Genomic DNA, 25,844 nt, shown 5'->3' with positions numbered 1-25,844 from the left:
ATTACTGTTATCAAAAGCTCAGCCATTGCATTAATGGACTATGCATACCCAGAGTATCTGTTCCTCTCTCAGCATTCTGAGGACGCGTCACATTAAAAGATCGGAAGCACCACACACGCACATTAATATCCCATGTACGGTGCTGTGGCAGCTATAACGGCCACACTAATATAGTATCGATAATTGGCAATAAATGTCAGCCTATCGTAATTATAACACTGTGGGCTGTATTTCAGGAGGAACTCATCATAATAAAATATATATGGTTCCTGATCACTGGCCATAGCAGAGCCCAAGCATGAAGTGCTGAATATGACCATTTAGCTAATGAAATTTGGGGAGAATGTTCAAATAATAAAGCCTAAATGATGGTAAATTGAGAGATGGGACCTTAGAAATTGTCTAATCCAACCTCCTTGACTTATAGATGAGGAAACTGAGGCACAGAGAGGGGAAGTAACTTGTTCAAGGGCACATAAAGATGATAAATTTAGATCTAGAAGGTCTTGGGGTCATGGAATCCAATCCCCTTATTTTTACAGGGGAGGAAACTGAGACCCAGAGACATTCAAGGACTTGATCAATGTCACAGAGGTTGCAAGTGGCATCACCAAAGTTCAAACAGAGGTCTTCTAATTGAATCCTCTTAGCTCTTTCCACTACACCAAGATTCTATCTGTTCAACAAGCATGTGTTCCCTCCTACTCTGTGACCTGTATAGCAGGTCATAGCTGATTAGGCTTGGTGTTGGGAAGGCATGGGTTCCAATCCTGCTTTTAGTACTTAGAACAGTGTCTGGCACACACCAGAGGTGCTTAACCAGTGTTTATCATATTGAACTACTGGATACTGGCAAGTCATTCAACACCTCTGAGCTTCACATCACTCTCTCTGGAACATCTACTATGTCTTAAATGGGCTGCAATCTGTGCCTGCACACCTATTCCAATGTCCATCATACACACACATGCACACACATATGCACGCACGCACACATGCACACACACACACATATTGTACTCAGTGCCAGGGATGCCACAGCAAAATAAAAAACTCCCTCAAGAAGCTCTCATTCTACAAGAAGGAAGAACACCATTCTATCTGTCAGGTTCATTCTGCTGTATTACCACAGTTCCTACCTCTGACCCCAGCTGGCTGCCTTGCAAAGGCATGAGGGTCCAAAAACCACCGGTGAGCAAACACAGATCAGTCAACACAGAGCTCTCTGCAACTCAAAGCATATGTTCCCCCCAGTCTGGGGTATGGAACATTTCCTTCTTGCATGAGGGCCATCATGTTATTCTATATGAAGTGGTTGCTGAGAATTTCCTTACTCTCCCAATGACAGACTTGGAAGAATGAATGATGGGTGTGAGGTACTAAAGTTGGTATGATAATGAAGGGGAAAGGAGGGGGAGGAGAAGGGAAGGGGAATGGGAAGGGAGGGAAGAGGAAAGGAAAAGAAAAGGGAAGGGGAAGGGGGGAGGGGAAAGGAAGGGGAAAGGGTGAGGGGAAGGGAAGGGATGTTCTCACACTAGGAGTTGTCTTCTATGATTCAAAAATCTGTAATAATAATAACCAAATATGGGATAAAAGATTTGGAGCTGGAAGGGATCTAAGAGTTTACTTAATACAATGCTCTCATTTTACAGGTGAAGAAACTGAAGTCTTCGAGGATGCATTGACTCCAAACCTAGTTTCTACCAATGTGTTGGTTACGAGAAGGAAGCGGCTTCATAGACTACATAATCTAACTCCCCAAAGGCCCTCAGAGGCCCTGTAGTCCAAATGCCTCATTTAAGGATGAAGACAGTGCTGATCAAGGATAAGGAGCATCTTATCTGAAGCTGTAACAGGGAGCTGCCCAAGAGACACATTTGCCATCAAGGACCCTGATTCTAAAACTCCCATGCAAGCTGGTCCTTCTGAAGAGATGCTTCCACATCCATCCAGGAACAAACCTTATCTTTCATTAGATTTCCAGCTTTCAGCAAGTGAGTATCCCTTAATTAGCATGTAGAACCTGAGGCCCTAGCCTCCCAGCCAAAGCCAGATGGGCAGTCGGTGGGGACCCTCTCTGAGAGTACTCAACCCACAGCACTGCAAGGCAAGTTCATTTTTCTGTAATTATTCTACAGACAGCGATGTCACGATTCATGGTCATCCCCACCTCCTGGTGACATTTATTGATTGAAATAAAACCATTCATTTTGTTATTGCATCCTCTACCTCTGGAGTGGGGGTTGGGGGGAAGTGATGAGCACATGTCAAATGGGCTGAGCATAAACAATTTCTGTTTAACTGATTTAGCCCAAATTGGCAGGGTAGGGGAAGGAGAAGAAACCTTATTTAACTCCTCAGGTATCACTCTGAATTATAGGTACAGATGTGCAGGGCACCAGATGGTCAAAAAAAAAAAAGAATCCACCTTAAAAAAAAATGTAGTAGATAGTGTTGAGAAATCACAAGATTCTGTCTCAGGCACTAGCGGAGTGACCTGGGTAAGTCACATAACATCTCTCAGCCTCAGTTTTCTGATCTGTAAAATAAGGATAACAACACCTACCTCACCAGATCTTTGTATGTCTCAAATAAGATAATATAGGTTAAGTGCTTGGCAAGCATTGAAATCCTATATGAATGTTAACTATCATTATTATTATTAAATAACCATGAATGAGTTGCAGAACCTCCCTGATGCCCAGTTCCTCAGCTACAAAATGGGAGAAATAATGTCTATGGTACCTTCCTAACAGAGCAGTTGTGAGACAAGTGAGCAACGGCATGGGAAATGTTTTGCACACTTTCGAGAGCCATGCGAACATCCGATGTTAACGTTAGAGCTGCTGCTATTATCCTTGCTTCTTTGTCATTCCAATGGAATCAAGTCCATCAGTGGAGAGTCATCACAAATGATCTGGAATCTCAGCTCTTACAATTACAGTCTATATAACCTCTGATAAATCACTTAATCTCTGTTCCTTCATCTGAAACTGGGGGGTGGGGGTGGGGCAGAAGGAGTTGGACTAGGAGACCCAAGATGAGATGATAACTCCGGGATCCCATGAATATATTTTAAAACAATCAAAAAATTGCTATTGAGGCTTTATTTTGTGGCAAGGTCATTTTCATTTAATTAAACTCCCCAGCTGAACTCATTTACTAAGCTGAGGAAGAGTATATGCTAAGGCATGTTTAGGTTGGTTGTTAAAATAATGTTTTAATTGCAACAGCTTGCCATTTCACCTAAAGAATCCTGAAAAGCACGCATGTCAATTAAAAAAGAGAAGTCCCAGCCTGGTGGCCAGAAGGAATCTTGACCACTTCCTAAAAGATCTGGGCCAATCAGTATCATTCTCCAGGCTGATGGCCTAAGTAGAGGTTTCCTGGTCATTAAGGGACAATTCCAAGAGGGAGGGGAGGAATGGAATGAAACACAGAGAGACCTGGTAAAAGCAAAGGAGAATCTGAACAATGCTGAAAAACAATCTCTAAGTTAAAAAAAAAAAACCCAATCTAATTAACCATGCACTGGACATATCTGGGCAACACTGCCTACCCTCTAAAATAAACTTCAGAGTCTATCATGTGCCAAGATCCAGAGTGGGGTCCTCAAGCTTCACAAACAATAACAGCCTGAATAGTGTGTATTTAAGCTGTGAAAGGCCCCTCCGGCATCTGAAATTGCACAACCAGCCTTCATCGCCCATTGTGGCTGCTTACGTCCCACCAGATTTATTGCTTTATGAAAACATGCAATATCAGTGTTGACTGTTGCTATGGGGACATCCTCATGAGGTCAAAATAACATACAAGATGCACATAAACAGAGTCCCCAGTCAATGGGCCTTCCAAATAGGACCCAGTCATCACCATGATCAGAGGTGGCTATATCTATGGGACGTAGCACATGCAAAAAAATGACCCAAGAATGAGGAAAGCATGGCACAATCCAAACAGCAAGGTTCAAATCCCTTCCCTGATGCTTATTACCCATGGACTCTTCAGCAAGGCATCTACCTACCCTGTGCCTTTGCCTTCTCATCTATAAAATGGAAGAGCTAGATGAGATGGTCTTTGAGATCCTTTTCAATTCATGATCTTACTGAGACTATAAATGTTTTTCTTTTAAATGTTACTCTAGTTTGTGCACAAGATTCTGGAAACACAAACACTCTTGGCATTATCTAACTATAAACCCAGGTGTTCTCCCTCTAACCATTGATTCAGGAAGCCACACAGATACTATCTTGATAACAGTCAGGCATGAAAGTGACCATTTCTTTTTAAGAAATGTCCATTCAAAGCCATCAACCACCCCAGAACTGGGACTCAAAACCCAGAGAAAACACAGTGCCCCATCCAAGCACTAAGCACAATGTCATTTTCCTGCCCTAAAATATTAGAAATAAACAAAATTAGCCTTCCTATAAAGCAAATTTCCAAAGCATTTGAGCTATCCCAAGTGTCATGGGATGCTTTGTGAGGCAGTGGGTTCCCCATCACTGAAGGTCATCAAAGCAAAGTTGGATGACCACTGTAGGGATGAATTGGGCTAGACTGCCCTCAAGGCTCCTTCCTGCTTTGAGATTCTGTGATAAGAAACCAGAGCATGCAAGAGACGTAACCACATGGTGCAATAAGACTCTTATTCAGAGGTACTGGTATGTGCTAATGGCGACATGGCCTCAGCATCCGACAGACATCTCAGCAAGTTCCCCCTGCAGTTGACACTGACAAAGGCCAGACTTCCGTTATCCAAATTCACTCCAGAGAAGAAGCTAGGGCAGATATAATCTTTGTCTTCAAGCAGTAAACTAAGTTTCTTTCTTAAATCCTTGCAAAGAATCTTGATATGATTAATGATCTCTCTACCCTGCAGCTTTCTCGCTATCAAAGGAATTACTTAATCTGAATTCATTGCAGTTTTAAGTGCCAAGTGTGCAGTTAACAGTTCAAATCGAAATGAAGTCATTGAGATGGTGAATGTCTCATCAAAACTCCCTGCCAAATTTTCTTCCATGTTGATGGGAAGGACAATCTAGCTCTGTTCTTTCAACACCTTCAACTTGAAATACTATTTTATCAATTGAAAGGCTTCTCCAACAATCAAACTCTAGTTGACATTAAAGGCAAAAGAATATTCAACAATAGCAATTAACCTCCCTGAACAACTGCTAAATTCTCAGAAAGTCCTTGAATGTAGGTATAGCTAGATTCCTCTAGAATTTCCTAATTACACCAAGTGGAAAACATTCACTCCACACTGCTCCAAGACAGGCAACAACACGAAACTATTATTGCTGTACAGCCCAGATAAATACCATCAGACAAATTCTTCCTGTGGGTCTATGCACCAGTACAGATTTGTACAAGGCACAATTCTCTACTTCACAGATCACAGATTTAGAGCTAGAAGAGACTTTGGAATCCAGCTAGTCCAACTGCCTTATTTTACAGATGATAAAACTAAAGCTTGAAGAGCCCAGAGGGTAATATAAATAAATATAAATAAATCCAAGCTGTTTACTACCTAATTGACATGGGACCAGTCACTCCACCTGGCTGGGCCTCAGTTTCCCCATCCATCAAATAAGGGGGTTGAACAGTAGGATCTTCAAGGACCTCATCCATCAAATAAAAGGGATGGACTGAAGGACCTCTAAGGCCTCTTCTCATTAAAACTATGCTGCAGGGGAAAAAACATTGCACACATTGCACCCTTTTAAGTTTAATCTGCATAATCGGTATTTTCTCTATCATACTCAATAAAACAGTAACTCCAGCCCTGATTTATAGTACTAGCCGGTTTCTGAGGTATAAATGCTAACAGTGAAAACTTCACGATCAGCTCTTGCAAGTCAGTTCAATACACCCTGCTTCTAGCTCTACATGGATAATTCTATGAAGACTTAGATTTCTAGAACCTAACCACTTCCCTTCCCTATGTATCCACCCTCCACACCTGTCCCAATCCACCACCACCAAACTCTACTCTACCTATGTTCCATTTCCCAAACACTAAGCATATCACCCAGAACTTATTTGCTAAAAACAGAGATTAGAATTATTATCCATACAGAGCACACATATCTAAATTGAGACAATCACCTGGAAAACAAAAAGGTAAGGATCAGAGAAGTTACAAGGGAACTTCCGTCACTGTCATTTTTTCCATCCCATAATGTCCCTAATACCTTTTAAAGACAATCAATATTTCTAGTATGACGGCACACACCAAGACCACAGTAGTTGTCTTTCTTACTTAGCCACGTGACATAGAGCAAAGGAAAATGTTTTCTCCTTACACTGAATGGATATGTAATGGAATGTGTAATGGAAGACGTATCCAAACAGGCAAAGGATGCACAGTGTTTAGGGATGAGTTCTGAGCAGAAAAGATCTAGCTCACAATTCAGAACAGAATGGAGTTGAGGGACCAGTTCAATCATCCTTTCTATAGTGTTCTTGGACAAAGGTGAATCATCCCCTTACTCTTCTAGCAGGTCCTCTCCAACCATCATTTAAAAAGTAACTTAAAGGATTAAGACCTGAGTCTATCCAAGTAATATTCCACTGAGAGTAAAGCATTGTTTTAATGGTTTATTATAAATGCTATTAAGCATCGATACAATCAAATTCACTTACGACTGCTTACATTTAACTCTATTTCAAGGAAATTCATCTCCCCAAGATCACAATTTTTCCCTCCTTCTCAATCTCCAGCAGCTTTTTGTCCATTTATTTCTCCTCGGAATATAGAGGATGCCCATTCCCATTTGATGCTGTGCTACTCACTATTCTTCAGTTAAGCCCTCCTCCACTAGGTGGAGATTGTGCCTTTTAGCAGGGAACCAGCCCACTAACCCTGACTGTAGAGAATGAATGTTAGAAGGTAATTTTTCTACATCCTCTAATAAGCTTTTATGCATGGTCCCTAAAGTACTAAAGGCTCACCCCATAAACTTGTGATGGAGACCATTTTCCCCTGTACTTCCAAACAGATCTTCAATGCCTGTTAAAAGTTTATTGCCATCTGTATTGTGTTGAAGAACAGGTAGATTTGCAGTCATCATTAAATACACACATTACAAATATGCATCCATCCATCCAAACAAAAGTATACAGACTCTTCTCTACATAGAACTTGGAAGCTCATAAAGTGTTTCATCACACAACCTGGGAGGGTGGCAATAATCCTTATTTTACAGATGTGCCTCAGAAAGGCTGCATGACTTGTCTGTCATGGCAAAGCTATCAAAGATATGTACACAAACATGTACACAGTATTCTCTTTCTAGCCCAACTCAGTTTTACAAGTCACTCATCTATTTCAATAATATGCATTATTATCATACGGTGATTTTTTTTTTTTTACTAAACTGCCTTCACAAAAATACGATCATTCAATGCAAATTCAACAAACATTTATTAAGTAACCACCATGTGAAGAATATAAAGACAAAAACAAATAATCACTACCCTCAGGGAGCTTCCATTCTATTGAGGGATGTACACTCAGTAAATATAAAACATTCAAAAAAAGTAATACCAAGTAATTTCTAAGAGACACCTAACTGGGAAATAGAATCATAGAGAGAGGCTCCATGTAGAGACAGTAAGATGGAGCAGACTCCAAATTTGTGGGGAGTTGGGGAAAGGGAGGGATGATAATTTGTAGTCCCAGAGACAGAGATGATTTTTTTTTTGTAATCATGAATTTTAAATGAATGACAATAAAGAAAAAAAATGAACACTTTCTAATCTGACCAATCAAAAGGAAAAGGCATTTTCAAGAAAAGTAAAAGCAAAGGGCTGTAACTATTATTCCAATGCACTTTCCTTCCCTGGCCTTTCCTAATTCTGTGCATCTGTCCATTGTGATTATTCATCTACTGAAATCAGGTTAGGTATGAAGTAAAAACAGATCACAGGAAGCAGAGGAGGTAGGTAAACTTGCAGAGAAAACACAAGCTCCTTTCATAAGTCAGGAGAGATGTGGAAACATTACACAGGTGAATACCAGCCTTTTTGGCACGACCAGGCTAGTATAAGGCAGGCCACCATCACACTAAGAGAGCAGAGTGAGAAGAGCTAGGCACACAACTGCAAGGGGAAACTATATTAATTCCTTTAGGTAGTAAAACTCATTTATAGCAAGGATCTGGGCCTCCCTGGTAATTTGCTACATGCAGCCAAAGAACTCCCAAGACTCTCAATATGGAGTCTAATACACTTCTGCCTCCACCTGCATTTTGAATTTGACTTGCAGAATTGGATCAGGGTTAGAATTGGATTAGGGAAAGCAAATTAAAAACCAACCTTCCACAATGCATTAATTTTCCAAATCACATGATGTATTATTTGTGAATGTATTATTCCAAAGTAAGGGGGTTAAAATATGCTTGGACTGTAATCCTGCTTCTAAGGAAGTGGGAGTCTTAAGGCTAGATATGTATACTTATAGTCAGTCACACCTGAAGAATTAAAGAGAGCAATTAAGTAGATAAAATTCCACAGAAACCAAAAGGCAGTTGTGTTAACATCATATTTTGGTTTTGTTTGTTTCTTTTCTTTTTTTTAAACAGTGCTGGGAAATGACTGTTCTTGTACTGGTGTGGCATGGTGGTTAGAGACCTGGCCTCAAAGCCAGAGTCTCTGCTTCTAACACATATGGGCTGTGTGATCCCAACAAGATCCTGCACAAATCTCTGCACTCTAGGCAACTCCCTAAGACTAAAAGGTACAGAAAAGGTGCCAGCCCTCTTCTACCAATGATATCATGGGTCTAGTCCATACCCCTATTCGTACTAGATGCTTCCTGTGAAGAAAAGGTAGTATATTATTCTGCCAGATGGTTCAGCAGACAGACTGTGGATCTTGGAGTCAATGAGGTCAAATCCCACTCAACACACAACTAGCTGTGTAATCTTGGATGGGGTGGGAGGGAAGGGATGCAGGGAGGAGAGTCTCTTAACCTTTTTCAGCTTCAGTTTCCTCATCTATAAAGTGAGGATAATAATGGCATCCACTTCCCCAAATTATTGTGAACATCAAAGGGGATGGCACTTTGTCTAAAGTCACCTTTCCAGTTTTATAAATGTTAGTTAATATTATTATGTTATGCAAAGCAGAGCATGCAGACCCTAACCTCTAAGAGATGTGAAAAGTCACACAAAAACCACTTAATTTCTCAGATTTGTTGTCTTGGGTTATTCCTGATTGTGGTTAGTGGTGTGTGTGTAAGAGAGAGAGAGAAAGAGAAACCAATCCAGTGTCTTTGCCAGGAAAACCAGGAACACACACATACATATGTATAATTCACTATCAGATTTTCTCCCATTTTAGTCTATATTCGTGTCAATTTCTACCTTTCTCCAAGCTATGTTTCAAGGAACCCTGATGCTCCCAGTGACAGAGAGGAGTTAGGAGGAAATATCCACAGGGGTCTGAGGGATCATCCCTCCCTAATCTCAGATCAGACTATAGCCCTTACTCTGCAGAAGGCAAGCCTGGACAGAAAGAGCCAATCTCAGGAAAGTGCCACTCACCTCCCTCCACCCATCACAGGTGGCCAGACAAAACCCCCTCTCCCAAAACAAATCCCCTCCCCTCCCAATTTCAATTCTTAAGTCCAAGAAGGATGCTCCAGCTCTAATTTGTGTTTCTGGGTTCCTTCAGTGCCCTGTAAGCCCCAATGTGCTTTTTGATCAAATTAATCTGGGAAAGAGTGATCATGGCACCATATTAACCTTCTTTTCCAGCTGTGTTGGGGATACAAAGCACTGCCTTTTCTTCTTGAACTTATTCTCTTCATGAACTTATTGTTTTAATATTTTGATAACTGTATCTCAGTTGGCTTTCTTTGTAACCCTGCTAATGTTATTTTATGCATTTCAAAGCATTCTCCTGAGAAAAGGTCCATAGATTTCCTTAGACTGCCAAACAAGTCTATGACATAAAACAAGGTGAACAATCACTGCTCTAGCCTGATCTTGAGAAGGTTGGTTTCTTCTAAGTCATTACAAAATGGGCTATATTTATTGTGAGATGTCCTGTTTTTCATGGATCATTCAGCTAGCTCTTATTCCCTAAAGGACAAAACCACTCCTTCCACTGAAATGATGATATTCTCCAATGGTTTTCTTTCTACCTGCAAGGGAAGTCTGAGGATTAGCGTGGTATCCATACATCCGCCAGATCACGCCAACCTTCTAATCAACAGCAACTATTCTTAGATTAAATGTATCTCCAATCGTACATAATAGAGTTTAGCACCTCCATCGGGACAGAGACTAAAAAGAAAAAAAAAGCAAGTAGTACTGATATTTATATATTGCTATAAAGTTTGTGAAATATTATATATACTATATCTGATAGACACAGAGGCAGCATAGTGCCATGGATAGTACACTTAAGTTAAAGGTTCAAATGCCACCTTTGGCACTAAGTACCTATGTACCCTTAGTAAGTCACTTCATTACCCATAGACTTCTAAAAATCAATTTCTGGATTTTAAATGCATAGTTTAGACCTGCAAGGGGCCTCAGAGGCCAGCCAGCCCTATTTTACAGAGGAGAAATCAAGGCGCAGAGATATTGTTAAGTGATTTGCCCCAGGTCACATAAGTAATGAAGAATGAAATTTGAACCCAGATGGTTGGACTCAAAATCTCAATCCATTGTAACACATTGCCTCCCTCTGTTATATTCATCATTTCATTATACATATATGTTCTTCTGGTCCAACACTAGATGGTAGGAGAAAACTTCTTCAACATGTAAAGAAAATTTTCAGGCTGTTTTCCTTCTCAAGAGACAGCAAGTCTTCCTAGTTTCTAGAGGAGATTTGAGAACGTCAGTTCTTCGCATTGATTAATTACTTTGGGACATTTTAGATCATGGATTTAGATCAAGGAATATAGTTAAACCAGAGAAGTGCAGATTTAGAGTTAGGAGGGATCCCAGCAGTTGTATCTCTCTGCTCTCACACTTTACAACTGGGGAAGTGGAGACTCAGAAAAGTTAAATGACCTGCCCAAGGTCACCCATGTACATAGTCACAGGAGCACAGCTGGAACCTAGATCCTCTGACTCCAAAGTCAGGATACCCAGAACTCCTAGCTTTGTTTAGTTATTAAAATACTATAAGATGAGAGACATGCTTGGAGTTTTACTGCTATTAGAACTCAAGAAGCAGAAATTTTTTGGCAGAAGGAAAAAAGCCTCCCTTCCCTCTCTCTCTAAATTTTGCCTTCTCAGGTTGCCAGACAGGTGCAGAAGGCCATTTGCTCCAGGGCACTCAACATGTCCTGAAAAGTCTTTCCAGTTGATTGGTGGGGAGTTCACTGTCTGCCACCAGGTTGGAAAAGAACACCACTCCAAGACAGACAATAAAAACAAATGCCCAAGATGGCTCCCTAACAATGAAATCGACAACTAGGTTGAACCAAGTCAGGCAGATGCTGATTTAAGACGGGTGGGACAGGTAAGCCAAAGGCAGCATCCCCAATTCTTCCATCTCCAACCCCCCCAATTCCCTTCCCTGAGGGAGGAACAGAAAAAACTTTTTTTTTTTAAGACTCCCATACGATTTAAACATGCAGATTCTGTGCTCTCTTACCTGTACCTGGGTCTCCCGCCCCCTTATTCCAAATTGGGATCCTCAGCCCGAGCAAGCTTTCCAAGTATGAGAATGGGGCGTGACCAGAGAAGTTTCTCTCTCTCATACCTGAAGACAAGACACTGAGCATGCTCCAGACATTGTTATGAGGCTGAGATGATTGTCCGCACCCATACTCTCTTTTTGTGAATGAAACTTCGGGACAGATGAATATATTAGTCTGTTTACATTACTATTAACCTCAAGGGAAAAGCAAACACAGCCAGAAATTGAGTACCTAAGCAACTGAAGCAAGTTAATAATTAAATGAACCAAAGGAGGATTCCAGGCTCCAACCTTTATTTTCACAAAAATTTCTTGTATAATATCCTCAAAATAGCTTGCACATATACAAAGCATGAAGCTTTGCAAAGCTTATTTGTGTGTCAGCCACTTTGTTAGGCATCAAGGACAGAAATAAAGGGGATAGGAGGTGGGGAACAGCCCCTGCATTCAAGGAGAGATAGCATGTAAATAAACAGATCCATGAACATGATGCAGACAAGGAAAGATGGGATCCAATCTAATGACGGGTCCTTGCCTGAGGTTAGAGGGTGGTTTTGTGGCAGAGATAGCTCTACATACTGGATTCCCCTGACTACCACACCAAATCCCACCAATCTGGCTTCCCATCTAAATGTGGAATACTATATAAGTAAAGGAGGTAAACAGAACTCCAGGCTGTCATCTCCCTGCCCAATCAACCAAATTAACTTTCATGTGTCATTTCCATTCAATTCCACTCACTAAGTATTGATTCATCACCTACAATATGATCAGGCTTTTATTGGGTACTTGGTGGGGTATAAGAAAAGTCTAAGACAAGGTCCCAGACATTGGGCAGCAAGTGAGAAAGTTGGAGATTACAGAGGAGCAAGAGAGAAAATTAAAAATGAGTGGTTTGGACAAGAACTCCTAAGGAAAGAGATCACCGTGAGCTGGAAAATAGCAAAGGCCTGCTTAGACGGGCTGAGACATGAAGAATGGAGAGGGTGTGGACAGACAGAAAGGAGTTATTCCAGATGGAAAAGGAGCATGAACCAAAGTGTAGAGGTCAATCATGGCTTGGTATGTTCTTGGGCCAGTGAGGAACAGGTTTCCTCTCTGAGAGCTGAGGGGGTGGGAAATGAGATTTTACTAATACCCTACCCCTACCCCAAGTGTTGATGTTCCAGTGGCCTAAATGAGCCCCTCTCCAAGCTCCAGTCTCCCTGGCTTCCGTAACAAAAACAAAGGCTCTAAAGTAAAATATCAAAGGACATAAAAGTTTAAATCTAACCTATACCTGAGCCCATGGTTACTCTCCAAAACAGGAATGAAATTAGCTTGTTAAGGCAGCCCCATGCCTGCAGAGAAAAATGGCTCTTCTCTCTCTATTCTGAGGTTAATCCAAGAAGTTTCCAGAAGAAAGAGAATGAGTTTTGCTTGGTTTCTTTTTAATTTTTTTTTTTGGTCTTGCTCATTTTTAAAAACAGGGAAACAAGTCAGCAGGGATTAAATTCCACTTTGTGAGCTAGAAGGATCATACAATCACAGATGTCAAACAGGAAGGCACCTTCAAAGTCATTTAATCCAACCCAGGCATTTTTCAGGTGAGAAAACTGGGCTGACTTGTCCAAGATTATGCAAGTATTTGGTCCACTCACAGAAACACAGGATCGAAAGAGAGCTGGAAGGCTATCAAGTCCAACTTACCCATTTTACAGATGAGGAAACTAAGACGCTGACAAGTTAAATGGCTTGCCTAAAGTAACACTGAGATTTGATGAGATGAGATTTGGGTGAGATGAGATTTGAACCCAGACCTTGCTGACTTAGCACAATTCCTGGCACACACAGTAGGAACTGAATAAATGTTTGGAATTGAATTGACTCCAAGTCCGATACCCTAACCATTACAACATGCTGCTTCTCAGTGGCCAAGTCAACATGGCTCATATCCAGTCCCTTCTTTCTCCTCACACAACTTTCACCTTAGTCCAGATCCTCATCCCATCCCACCTAGACTACTGCCACTGCCTCTGAATTGACTCCCAGGGCTACATTCTCTCCCTTAGTCAATTCATCGTCCTCAAGGCTACGGAATGGATAGTCATAAAGCACAGGTCTGAGTAGTTCACAGCCCTTCTTATCTAATGGCAGCGATCAGGATCTATGTTAAGGCCCCCCGACTATCTTTCCACATCAACTGCATCCTACTCTCACACACTCTATTACATAGTCAAACCAGCCAACTCATTGTTCCCCAGACATCCCATTCCAGCTTCTACTTGCCATACTTTTCCAAAGGTCTGTTTGTTTCTGATACCTGGAATGCCACCCACACTCCCTATTCTAACCCCCAGCTACCCACACATGGACTCTATTTTTCTACACTTCTCTGGATTGTTTTTCATGTAAGTCCCTTGAGGGAAGGTATTTCTGGTGTCTAGCACAATGCATGACACATAAGAAGGATTCACTAAACTCTTACTGAAGTAGTAGGCCATGAGGAGAATCCAGCTGCTTTGACTCCAAATCCAGAGTGCCTTTCTTTGCACCACTCTTCCTCCTTTTTTTTCCAGAATAATTATCTCAATCATTCATGTCTGATGATTTTCACAAAGGAGACTCACAGTCAAGTCCTGCTACCGGGATCTCCTGGATTTCACAGAACAACAGAACTTCAGAAATGAAGGGCTGTTGGTGACCATCTAATCCAAACCCTACCCGAGAAACAGGCCTTCTCAACTTGCCTGATAAATGTTCTTCCAGCCTATGCTTGGAAATCTTCAATATCGGGGCAGTTCACTTCCTGAAATAACTCATTCCAATTTTCCATTTCCCCATCCATTTTTTCCATGAAATTCTAATATGTTTCAGAAGAAATCACCCTTCCTCCCCCTTTCAGAGTTTAAAATACTACTGATAATTAGGCACCACTGGACAATTCAAGGAAAGAAAAACCTTTGAATAATCAATCAACAAACATTTATTGTTTACCATGTGCCAGGCACTGTGTTAAGCACTAGGGTTACAAAGAAAGGCAAAATCAGTCCAGGTTTTCAAGGCTCTCAAAGGAGATAACATGGAAAGGACTAAGTATACATAAGATAATAGGATAAAGTAGAGATAACCAACAGTCACAGAACGTTACCAGAGGGGGTCTATCCAGCAGGTTTGCACTCTCTTGACATTCCATGGATACCAACAGACATCCCTCGAATATCAATGAGTTTTATCCTTTATTCTAGATACTTACAGATCCTGTCTTTTTTTTTTTCCAGTGGTACTTTTTTCTGATAATATTGTGTAGACCGCATTTTCATTTCTCCATTGCTTACTGGGTGAAACACAGAAAAACCTTATCATGTTCTTAGTGTGCATTTTTTAAGCCTGCATTTAAAAAAATACATCCTTTTTATTAAGTCATAAAGAGGTATCAAAATTAAAAGAGCAAAATTACAGGAGAATTAATCTAAGTACTAGGAGGATTGAAGGAAGTGGGAAAGGGGCTGCGTGCAAGGCAGAATTAATGAACGTGGGTTGGATACAACATTGAGTATGTGTGGAAGGTACTAAGGGAAAGATCTGAAAAGTTTGATCAAAGACAAGCCCCTAGGAAAGAAAAAATGGGAGGAGAGTTCTAAAACCCCAACATGTGCTGAAGAGCTGTCCTCGCCACTGGTGCTGTCTCTGTCATGCTCTCCTTCTTCAACTTCATTTTCATCATCCTTGATCAAGTCCAGCTGTTTGTTTGCTTTGTTCTTTTTATTTTTTTTCCAGGCTCTCCAATAAAGAATCCATTCTCTGTTTTATCTGGGTCAACTCCTTTTTAATTGTCTGAAGATCATCACCTTTCAATTTGTCACATTTGGCTGGAGAGCCTCATTCTTGGAATTAAAGCCACTTTTGCCTCCTCGGGAAGTGTTTCCGGACACACGGTGGCATTTTGAGGGCAACCCTGAACAAGCAATGGGAGGAGGTGGCTCACATGCTGGGTAGCTGAACATCCTGTCATCACAATCTCATTGAAAATCATAATCTGGGCAGAGCCAAGATGGCAGAGTAGAAAGATGTATATACTCTAGCGCTTCCCCCACAGACCACAAAATACCTGTAAAAAATGACTCGCAACAAATTCTAGAGTAGCAGACATCACAGAACAACAGAGTGAAAGAGGTTTCCAGCCAAAGGTTACCTGGAAGGCCAACAGGAAAGCGTCACGGGACGCTGAGCAGAGCAGAGCCCAGCCCTGGCCATGCAGCACTGGGAGGAACAGGACCTGAACAGACCTCCGGGGCAGAATTCCCAGCAGGGAGGGTCCCAGATCCCTCAACCCACAAGTGACAAAGAAAGCTCCAAAGGTCAGTGTGGGAGGGCTTTCCCAACTGGGAGAGAGGGGAACAGGGTTCCCCCAGCACTGGCCCCAGGCAGTGGCAGCAGTGAGCAGTGGTCGTCTATGCAGTAACAGCCTGGGTCCATTGTCCAGGCAGCTCACCTTAAAGCCTCTGGTGGAACTGATCTAAACCTCAGCCCTTAGTGGCAGCCCCGCCCTTACCCAAAGCCCCTGGGAGAATAGAGCAGCTGATCTGAACCTCAGCCTGCTAAAGGAGAACCAAAAAAAATGCTGAGGAAAATAACACCTTTAAAAAGAGGCTAACTCAATTGGAAAAAGTGGTCCAAAAAGCCAGTGAGGAGAAGGAGGCTTTAAAAAGCAGAATTAGCCAAATGGAAAAGAAGGTTCAAAAGCTCACTGAACAAAATAGTTCTTTAAAAGAAGAAATCAAGTTCAGGGAAATGAATGACTATGAGATAAAGCAGGAACTTAGAAAACAAAACCAAAAGTTTGAAAAAATAGATGATGTGAAACATCTCATAGGAAAAACAACTGACCTGGAAAATAGATCCAAGAGAGACAATTTAAAAATTATAGGACTACTTGAAAGCCATGATCAAAAAAAGAGCCTAGACATTATCTTTCATGAAATTATCAAGGAAAACTGCCCAGATATTCTAGAACCAGACAGCAAAATAAATATTGAAAGAATCCACCAATCATCTCCTGAAAGAGACCCAAAAAGAGAAACTCCTAGGACTATTGTGGCCAAATTCCAGAGCTCCCAGGTCAAGGAGACAATATTGCAAGCAGCTAGAAAGAAACAATTTGAATATTGTGGAACTACAATCAGGATAACATAGGATCTGGCAGCTTCAACATAAAGGGATCAAAGGGCTTGGAATAGGATATTCCACAAGTCAAAAGAACTGGGATTAAAACCAAGAATCACCTACCCAACAAAACTGAGTATAACAAATACTTCAAAAGAACAAATGGTCATTCAATGAAATAGAGGACTTTCAAGCATTCATGATGAAAAGACCAGAACTGAATAGAAAATTTGACTTTCAAACACAAGAATCAAGAGAAGTATGAAAAGATACACAGGAAAGAATAATCATAAAAGACTTTCTAAACCTGAACTATTTACATTGCTACATGGAAAGATAATATTTGTAACTCTTGAGACTTTTCTCAGTATTTGGGTAGGTGGAGGGATTACACACACACACACACACACACACACACACACACAGAGTAAGGTTGAGTTGAATCAGAAGAGATGATATCAATAAAAAAAATAAATAAAAATTAAGGGGTGAGGGAGGAAAATACTGTGAGGAGAAAGGGAGAATGGAATGGGGCAGGCCATGACTCATAAAAGACATAAGAAAAATCTTGTTCAATGGAGGAGAAAAGGGAGAAGGGGAGAGGGGAAAATTGAAACTACTCTCTCCACATATGGATTAAGGATGGAATAACATGCTCACTAAAATTGGTATGAAAAATCTATCTTACACTGCAGGAAAGTAGGAGAGGAGGCGACAAGTGGGATGAGGGGAATGACAGAAGGGAGGGCAAATAGGACAAGGAAGTAGCTAGAAATAAACACTGTTGGGAAGGGACAAGGTCAAATGAGGGAAAAAAACAAGGGGGATAGATTAGGATAGAGGGTAATATAGTAAGTATTACACAACATGATTATTATGGAAGTCTTTTGCAAAAATATAGCTTGTGTTGAATTGCTTGCCTTCTCAGTGGGGATGGATGGGGAGGGAGGGAGAGAGAAAAGTTGAAATTTAAAGTATTAGAAACGAATGTTGAGAATTGTATATAACTGGAAAATAAGAAATACAGGTAATGGGGTATAGAAATTTATCTTGCCCTACCAGAAAAGAGAGAAGATGGGGATAAGGGAAGGGTGGGGTGTGATAGAAGGGAGGGCACACTGAGGGAAGGGGTAATCAGAATGCAAGGTTTTATGGGGTGGGGGAGGCGAGAGATGGGGAGAAAAATTGGAACTCAAAATTTGGTGGAAATGAATGTCAAAATCTAAAAATAAATAAATAAAACTATTTTAAAAAATTTTTTAAAAAATTAAAACCCCCATCAATTCACCACAAAATCCCAGCTGCTGACTTGACTTTTATCCCTCTTGACATCTCTCAAGTCTTTGACAATGTCAACCATCCTCTTCCCTGTGATAATCCCTTCTCTCTAGGTTTTCATAACTTTTCATGGTTTTTCCTATTTTTCCTTCTACCTATGTCCCTACTCCCTTTTCTCTTTTATTGGATCTTCATTCAGATCCTCCAGAGGCAGTTAGATGGTGCATCTGGTCGAAATCTAAAAATAAATACATAAATACAAAAAAAAAATCATAATCCAGGTCAAAGGAAGAGTTGTACATCTCCACTGTAGAATGCCTCACACCTGCTTTTCCTCAGCTCACTTTTGGGTCTGTGGCCAGATTAATATCTAGTATGTGGCAAGCAATCATTCTGCCATCCTCTCCTGCCACTGTTGCATGGGCACTTCACTCATTCACATACTGAAACAAGGCAAAATCCTTATGAAAAGGGATGCCCATGATTTTAACACACTTCACGAAGATGGCCTCAGCATCAGTCTTCTTAACAACCAGTGTTGAGATTTCCAACGAAGACATGAGAATTCCTGGAACAGGGACCAGTCTTGTTGGTGATACCACTTGTTGGCCATAGTGCTTGATAAGGCTGCAGTTTTTTTAAAGCAGCTAGAGAGTTGTGTTTAGTTTGGGAAAATCTGGCTAGAAATTTCTCTCCAAGCAAAATGCTTGTAAAATACCAAGATGTGTCTGACAGATTTTGTCCATCAAGAAAGAAGCAAACAGAAAATAGTGACCAACTCTGTGGGCCAGACTCACACAAACTTAATAAGTAGGACCCTTCACCCCCCCCTACCCCTAACCCCCGTTTTCACTTGATGAGGAGAAAGTGTTACTTTGCCTTGTATGGAATTTTCATAGATAATCAATTACATATATTGTATACAGTAAGCCTGTCATTTCTATATGTGGCCCAACAGTAGGGGAGGGAAACAATGTCACACTGACCTTAACTAAATTAACTAGTTTATCCAGTCAAAGCAACTGACTTGCTGGTCCCATAAAGAAAGTGAAGATCTACAGAGTGGATCTGCCAAAAGGGACTGGCAATAAAATTTGACGTGATTGCGATGAGGGAAGACTTTGAGGTTGGGTGGGTCAATGGCCAGAATCCTTTGTGAAGCTCAGTCTACGTTAGCTACCTGAAAATAAGACACTTTAAAAACAAAGGAGAGGAATTAAAAAAGAAAGTTTGTTTATAATTTGTTTATAATACTATGCTCAGGAAATTCTAAGCTGATTTTTTTAATTTCTCAAGCTAGATTCCAAAACATTTGTGCCCATTGGTGGGTTCCATGGAGGAAATGGTTTGACCTCTTCGATTCTGACCCTTCTCGGCAGCTTCCATCTTGCCACCAATTTCCTGGGGTTTCTCAGCTGGTTTCCAGCTTCCTGTAGACAGGAGTCCCATGTACCTCTCAAACCAAAAAAAGATTTTTCTAAGTGCTCTTTGATTAACATTTCCTGACCTGGAACCCACACCAATGCTGCATTCCTAACTCTTCTTCTTCTTCAACTTTAGGCATAAACTGTGTCCCCTTAGCCTTGAATCCTTTGCCGTAAATGAATCTGTAGTCACTACTTTGTTTTCTTTAAAATATAAATATTTTTTCAGCCCACATTTATCAGTGTAGGGGAACTTCTAGTATGGGAAATTCTCTCCACCAATGCAGGTGAGCAACTGCTCCTCAACTTGTTGGTCTTTCATTCTTGAAGAGGACCATGATATCAGTGAGGTGATACCATGATATGCAAGTCAATTGAATTTAAAGACTTAAAGAACTGGGGGCAGCTAGGTGGCACAGCATCAAACCTAGAGTCAGGAGACCCTGAGTTCAAATCCAACCTCAGACACTTGACACTCACTAGCAGCTGTGTGATCCTGGGCAAATTCACTTAACCCCAAGGGGAGAAGGAGAGGGAGAGAGAGGGAAAGAATGAATTGCCCAAGACATCCAGGAGGAGATATGACCTTCCCACAGTCACAAGCACCAGTATTGACAAATACAAGACTAGAACTCAGATCTTCTTGAGTCCACACTTGACCTCCACATTCATTAGGTGATACTAGACTCCCTTAGAAAAGTCCATCAATGCTCATATAACAACTCAAGCTAATACAGGGTTTGAAAAGTCACAAGCCATTTTCTTCACAACAACCCAATGAGGGAAGTGATGCAATTATCAGTATCCTTATTTTGTTAAAATTTCACTGAGACTGAGGGAGGTATGAATGACTTCTGTACAATAACATGGCTAGTACACCTCAACGTTAGAATTTGAATACCAAGTCCCAAGTTCAGAGCCCTTGTAAATACTATACACTGCTTCCCCTCCCCTCTTTATGGCATCCAATCAATTTCCCATAATAGGCAGTAGTAGTACTAGTACTAGTAGTAGTAGCAGTAGTAGTAGCAGTAGTAGTAGCAGCAGCAGTAGTAGTAGTGGTAGTAGTAGTAGTAGTAGTAGTAGTAGTAGTAGAAATGCACAATGACAACAATAATAGCAGTTAACAAATCTGTGTATCACTTACTACATGCCAGGAAACATGCTAAGTGCTTCACAATTATTATCTCATTAGAATAACCCTGACAGGTAGGTGTCAAGTGGCACAGTAGATAGAGTGCCTTGCCTAGAGTCAGGAAGACTCATCTTCCAGGGTTCAAATCTGGACTCAGACATCTCATGACTGTGTGACGCTGGGCAAGTCATTTCACCCTGTTTGCCTCAGTTTCCTCATCTGTAAAATGAATTGCAGAAGGCAATGGCTAACAGATGGGGTCATGAGGAGTCAGACACAACTGAAATGACTGAACAACAACAACAAAGGGAGGTAAGTGCTATTATTATCTCCATTTTACACATGAGGAAACTGAGGCAGACAAAGAGTAAGTGACTTAGCATCACCCAACTTGTAAGTGTCCTAGCCCAAATCTGAACTCAGGTCTTCCTGACTCTAGTGCAGCACCTAGCTGCCACCCAGAGCTTGCCTTTTCCAACTGTTTCTCACACCGACACAGAGACAAAAAGATGAAACTCAATCAGGAAATCATCTATTCAAAGGCAGAACACAGACATGAAGTCAGAGGGCTGAGATTCAAGGGCTCTCTCAGTAACTCACTGTGGGATCATGGATAATTCTACTCAAAACTATTGATGGAGTATTTTTTATAGAGCTACTCTAGCCCCTTGTTCTATGTTAAAGGCATTCCTACCCTCAAGGACTTGTATGGTAGGGGGGAGGGGGATTTCTGGAAGCAGAAGGATACAACATGTGCACAACTCAACAAGTCCCAAGGGGCAGTCAGGATTTGAAGTCAGCTAGAGTAGAAAAGGTACCAGCTATGGAGCCCTCAGAATAAAAGTTCAAATCCCTTATCTGATGGGTACTACTGATGTGACCTTGAGCAGGTCACTTAAGTCTCTGGGCCTCAGTTCCCTCATTTCTAAAATCCTGAATACAGTAGGCATTTAGTAAATGCCGAACCAAATAAATGAATGGGATGGCATGGTGGCAGTCAGTTCCTTCTTATGAAGCTACGCTGATACAAATTACATTTTTTTAATGAAAAGGCAGTTTTTGATTAAAAATTCAGCAAACCAACTCCTCAGCATGATACAATTACCTATTTCCTATGCAGAAAGAATCTGGTAAGATGCCAATTCAATATACAGCACGGAGTCAAGTTAGAGCCTATCAGCATTTCCAAGGACGGTATGTGAATTCATATCGCTAACCCTTTTTGCTTGGAATCCCTTCTCAGGAGACTTTTTATCAAATTGTATTCATGTGTATGAAATTCCTTTCCCTGGGTACCAATGACCATGAGCCAGTTGTCAAGTATCAAAATGATTTTCTCCATGCAGTGTTCTTAAAGGAGTCAGAATGGGGCCATCGGAGTCTAGTGCAAATGGCTGGCACATCCCCCTCTGCGGACACCCTTTTACTTCAGAACTGAGGGGTTAAACTGCCCCATATTATGTAGTGGGTACAAAGCTAGGGGATGGCCACATGGTGATGTTCCTAATGAACTGGGTGGAATGGCTGACAGAAAAATAAATGTTTGTAAATGACGTTGGCAGACAGGATGAGCACAAAGACTCTACTGTAGGGGATGGTTAATGCTGAGTGAAGTCAAGCTTGGGGAAGATGGGGATTCTTGAAAAAAAAATCATCAAAGACAACCCCTCTGATCTTACATATGTTTGAGCAAGAAAAGAAAAACTGGGGACGTGGAGGGGCGGCGGAGAGGAGTCTGGGAAAACTCAGAGGGGGGATGACTGCTGCCTTTGAAAGTATTTGAAAAGTTATCTTACCAAAGATGGATCAGGCTTGTTCCATTTGGCCCCAGGAGAAGAACTAGGAGATATATTTAAGCTTGCTGTCAGGAAAACTGCCCTGACAAGGAGACCTGTCCCAAAGGGGAATGGACTATTTCAGGAGCAACGATGTTCTCCATCCCTGGAGTTCTTCAAGAGAAAGATGAAATGGTCGCCACCTGTTGCATATGCTATATAAAGGAAGTCCCGCAGGTATGGGTTAGACCAGATTCCTGCTGAGGGGTGTGTGTGTGTGTGTGTGTGTGTGTGTGTGTGTGTGTGTGTGTGTGTGTGTGTGTGTGTGTGTGTGTGTGTGTGTACGCATGTGAGTGGGGAGTGTGGGTATGTGTGATGTGTGTATATGTGTGTGTCTGTATGTGTCTTGCATCTGAAAATAGTGATGAAACAGACCCAGAGAAGAAGATCTTTAGACTCAAGCACAGAAACCCCTTCAAGCCAAGTTAAGGAAGGAAGCATCTATTAAGCACCTACTATACGCCACACACTGTGCTAAGTAGTCAGGACACAAAGGATGGTACAAGCTATACCAGTCCTCAAGGAGCTCACAGTCTAAACAGGGAAACAACATAGAGACATTTAGTTCCATACAAGCAGGATACACACAGGATAAATTGGAGACAATCTAACAGGGAAGGCAATAACATTAACTCCCTTCTTTCTCTATTAAAAGAAGAAATCAAAGAGATAAAACTTCATGACAACAACTGGCTTTAATTTATTCTAACCATAATAAAAAAGGAAATTAGGTCTACTGTCCCTAACCATATTTTACCAAAACCCTCATTTAAAAAAACCAAACCAACCCACAAAGCAATCAACTTCAATTGACATAACTGTTCTAAAAAGGAAACTAGCCTGCTGTCACACAGAAAAAAAAGTTCCAGCCAGTATTTTTGATACTTACAAAATTTCAGTGGTAACACTGATGTTTTCTCCCAGAATCCTTCTTTATAACATGTCAAAGACTAAGACTCTAAGAAAATAGTTTGGGAAATGTTGAACTCAATCATAAAGTCATTATTTAAAACACCTTCCTATCTTTCCTCCTAAACAGATTCTCCTTCTTAAATTCTTTATTTCTTTGGAGGATACCACCATCCTTCTAGACACCCAAATTCACAGGCAAGGAGCCATCTTGAACTCTTCATCATTCCATAACACCATATTCAATCTATTTCCAAGTCTTGAAAATATTATCGCTCATACCTATTCTTTTCACTCTATTAATACATCCTACACCATAGTCCAGGTCCCCATTATCTCTCAAACTGGACTACTGAAATCCCTTTCTGATTGGTCTCCTCATTTCTAATCTCTGCTGTCTCCAATCCATCACCCACACAACCACCAAACTGATATCCCCCAGCACAGATCTAGCTATATCACTCCTTTGCTCAAGAAGCTTTATTGTCTCTCTTAAGCCCTCCAGGATAAAATGGAACCCTTGGGCCTGCTTCCTTATATAACATTTCATTTTCCATCTCCATGATTTGATAGTCAATGTCCAAAGCCTTGAACGCATTCCATCATCACTTGATCATCTCAGAATGCCCAGTTTCTTTTAATGCTTAGAACAAATGCCACATTGACCCAGGTCGAGGGGGAACAGCACTGGCTTTACAGGCAAAAGACATGGATTCAAGTCCTGACTCTGCTTCTTACCACTTGTGTGACTTTTAGAAGTCAACTAACATGCCCTCAGCTTCCATTTCCTCACTAGTAAATTATGAGGGTTAGATGACTTTTCTGTTGCCTCAGAGCTTATAATCTAAAATCCTATGATGAGACATGAGATCTTTCTTGATTTTTTGAGATGCTAAGTACTTTCCCCAACTACTTTGTGACTTTTTTGTTTTTGTTTTTAATTTAACCTAGAAGAATATAATTTCCTTGAAGGCATTTAGCATAACCTGCTACCAATTGGAGGCCCTTCATAAACAATTGCTGACACCAGAAAAAAAAATCAAAACTGAATGCTGGGTAATTAAAATGACGAAGTTTGGTCCTAGAAAAAAAAGATATGAAAATGCACCTCTCTTCTTTCTTTGCAGACATGGTGGCCTGTGGGAGTGGAAAATATCACATATTTTAATTAACATGTTGATTAGTTTGGCTGAGCTGGGTTTTTTTTTCCATTCTTGCTTTTTTCTTCTTAGGAAGGTTAGAGATGGCTCTCAGAGAGGAGGGAGAAAGGATACACAGTAATGGAAAATAAAGGTAATCTTCCATTGTTGAATGAATTCTGAATTTTAAAAAATTATCTTCTACTTACAAAAAGAAATCTGCCTATCGACAGATAGGCCAGTCTAAATACCAAAGCAATTTAGTGAATATCTTATAACTCAGAACTAGGAGAATAAATGAATTTTCCCTGCCTAAATTATCAGGAAAAAAGTATTCAATGTCTGAAGGTGTCCCTTAGCCTACAATAACTGGTGGCCAAGGTAGGCAACTTGGAAGCAAGTGAAAGGAAACCACATTGGAATTAAAAATTTGCCACACGTAATCTGCAAATTGGATGATCCACATGTGTCTCATCAAGAGTTGGCAATAGCTTCCAGCAGTGTCATATCTGGCTCTATTTGGCTCTTTGCTTTTAAAGAGCTGCTACACACACAGGCTTTTCTGAAGTGAAACCTTCAGATCAACAGACACAAGACATAGAGTAGGCTAGGAGTGGTCACCTTTGCAGGTTCCCCACCCTTGAAACAGGTTCATTCTTGTGGAAAACTGCCATTAAGGACAGAATCAAAATAAGGTAATCAATTCCTATACTTTCTTGAAAATGACAAGTCATTAAATATTAAACCTGATGTACTGAAAGCCAGACCACCATAAAAGACAGAGCCCTGACTTGGGGTCAAGAAGCTTGCTTTCAAATCTCACTACAGGCACTTACTGTGAGACCCTGCTCAAGCCACTCACCTTCTATGAGTCTCTATTTTCCCATCTGTAAAATGGAGCACTGATAATATCCACCTCTCACTTGTTTGTTTTGAGGACCCAGTGAGATCATGTTCAGAAAGTCATATGGAAAACTGAGAGCACTATATAAATGTTGGCTATTACTTTGGGGGAGAGGGGTACAACAAATGAAGAAAACAAGAAATAACAGGAGAAAGGGGTTTTCTCTGAGAACTATTTGAAAGGGCCTGAATTGGAGTAGTGCCTGTTGGAAAGGGGAGAAGGGTTTGAAAGATGCTGGACAGGCAGGATGGACAAGACTGGGAAATGCACTGAACTAGAAATCCTGAACTCAGATTCCTAACATAGGAAGGGCATCTCACAGGGAGCAAACCCAATTCATGTCACTAACAAGATTCTCCATACCCTGATGGCTTTCTTAGGTGAGTGTACCTTGCTGATCAATTAGAA

The 25,844-nt window shown here is 40.9% G+C and overlaps 1 protein-coding gene and 1 pseudogene across 22 annotated transcripts in view; both read right to left on the bottom strand.

The window, feature by feature from the left end:
- The window catches only part of MAGI1 (membrane associated guanylate kinase, WW and PDZ domain containing 1), a 703,366-nt gene that overhangs the window by 544,118 nt on the left and 133,404 nt on the right, over window positions 1-25,844 (bottom strand). Inside the window, exon 1 of one of the 22 annotated variants that reach the window (XM_072598749.1) lies at window positions 11,623-11,849. The exons of the other annotated variants lie outside the window; for them this stretch is intronic. Within the exon in view, the coding sequence (XP_072454850.1) occupies window positions 11,623-11,752 (130 nt within the window). The 5' untranslated portion in view covers window positions 11,753-11,849. Of the gene's footprint in view, window positions 1-11,622; window positions 11,850-25,844 lie in introns of those variants that run through there. 22 annotated transcript variants of the gene reach the window in all.
- Window positions 15,140-18,939, bottom strand: LOC140531171 (heterogeneous nuclear ribonucleoproteins C1/C2 pseudogene; annotated as a pseudogene).

The sequence above is a fragment of the Notamacropus eugenii genome, chromosome 3 (assembly GCF_028372415.1).
Source record: "Notamacropus eugenii isolate mMacEug1 chromosome 3, mMacEug1.pri_v2, whole genome shotgun sequence".
Taxonomy (NCBI): Eukaryota; Metazoa; Chordata; class Mammalia; order Diprotodontia; family Macropodidae; genus Notamacropus; species Notamacropus eugenii.
This window is presented reverse-complemented; position numbering and strand designations above follow the sequence as displayed.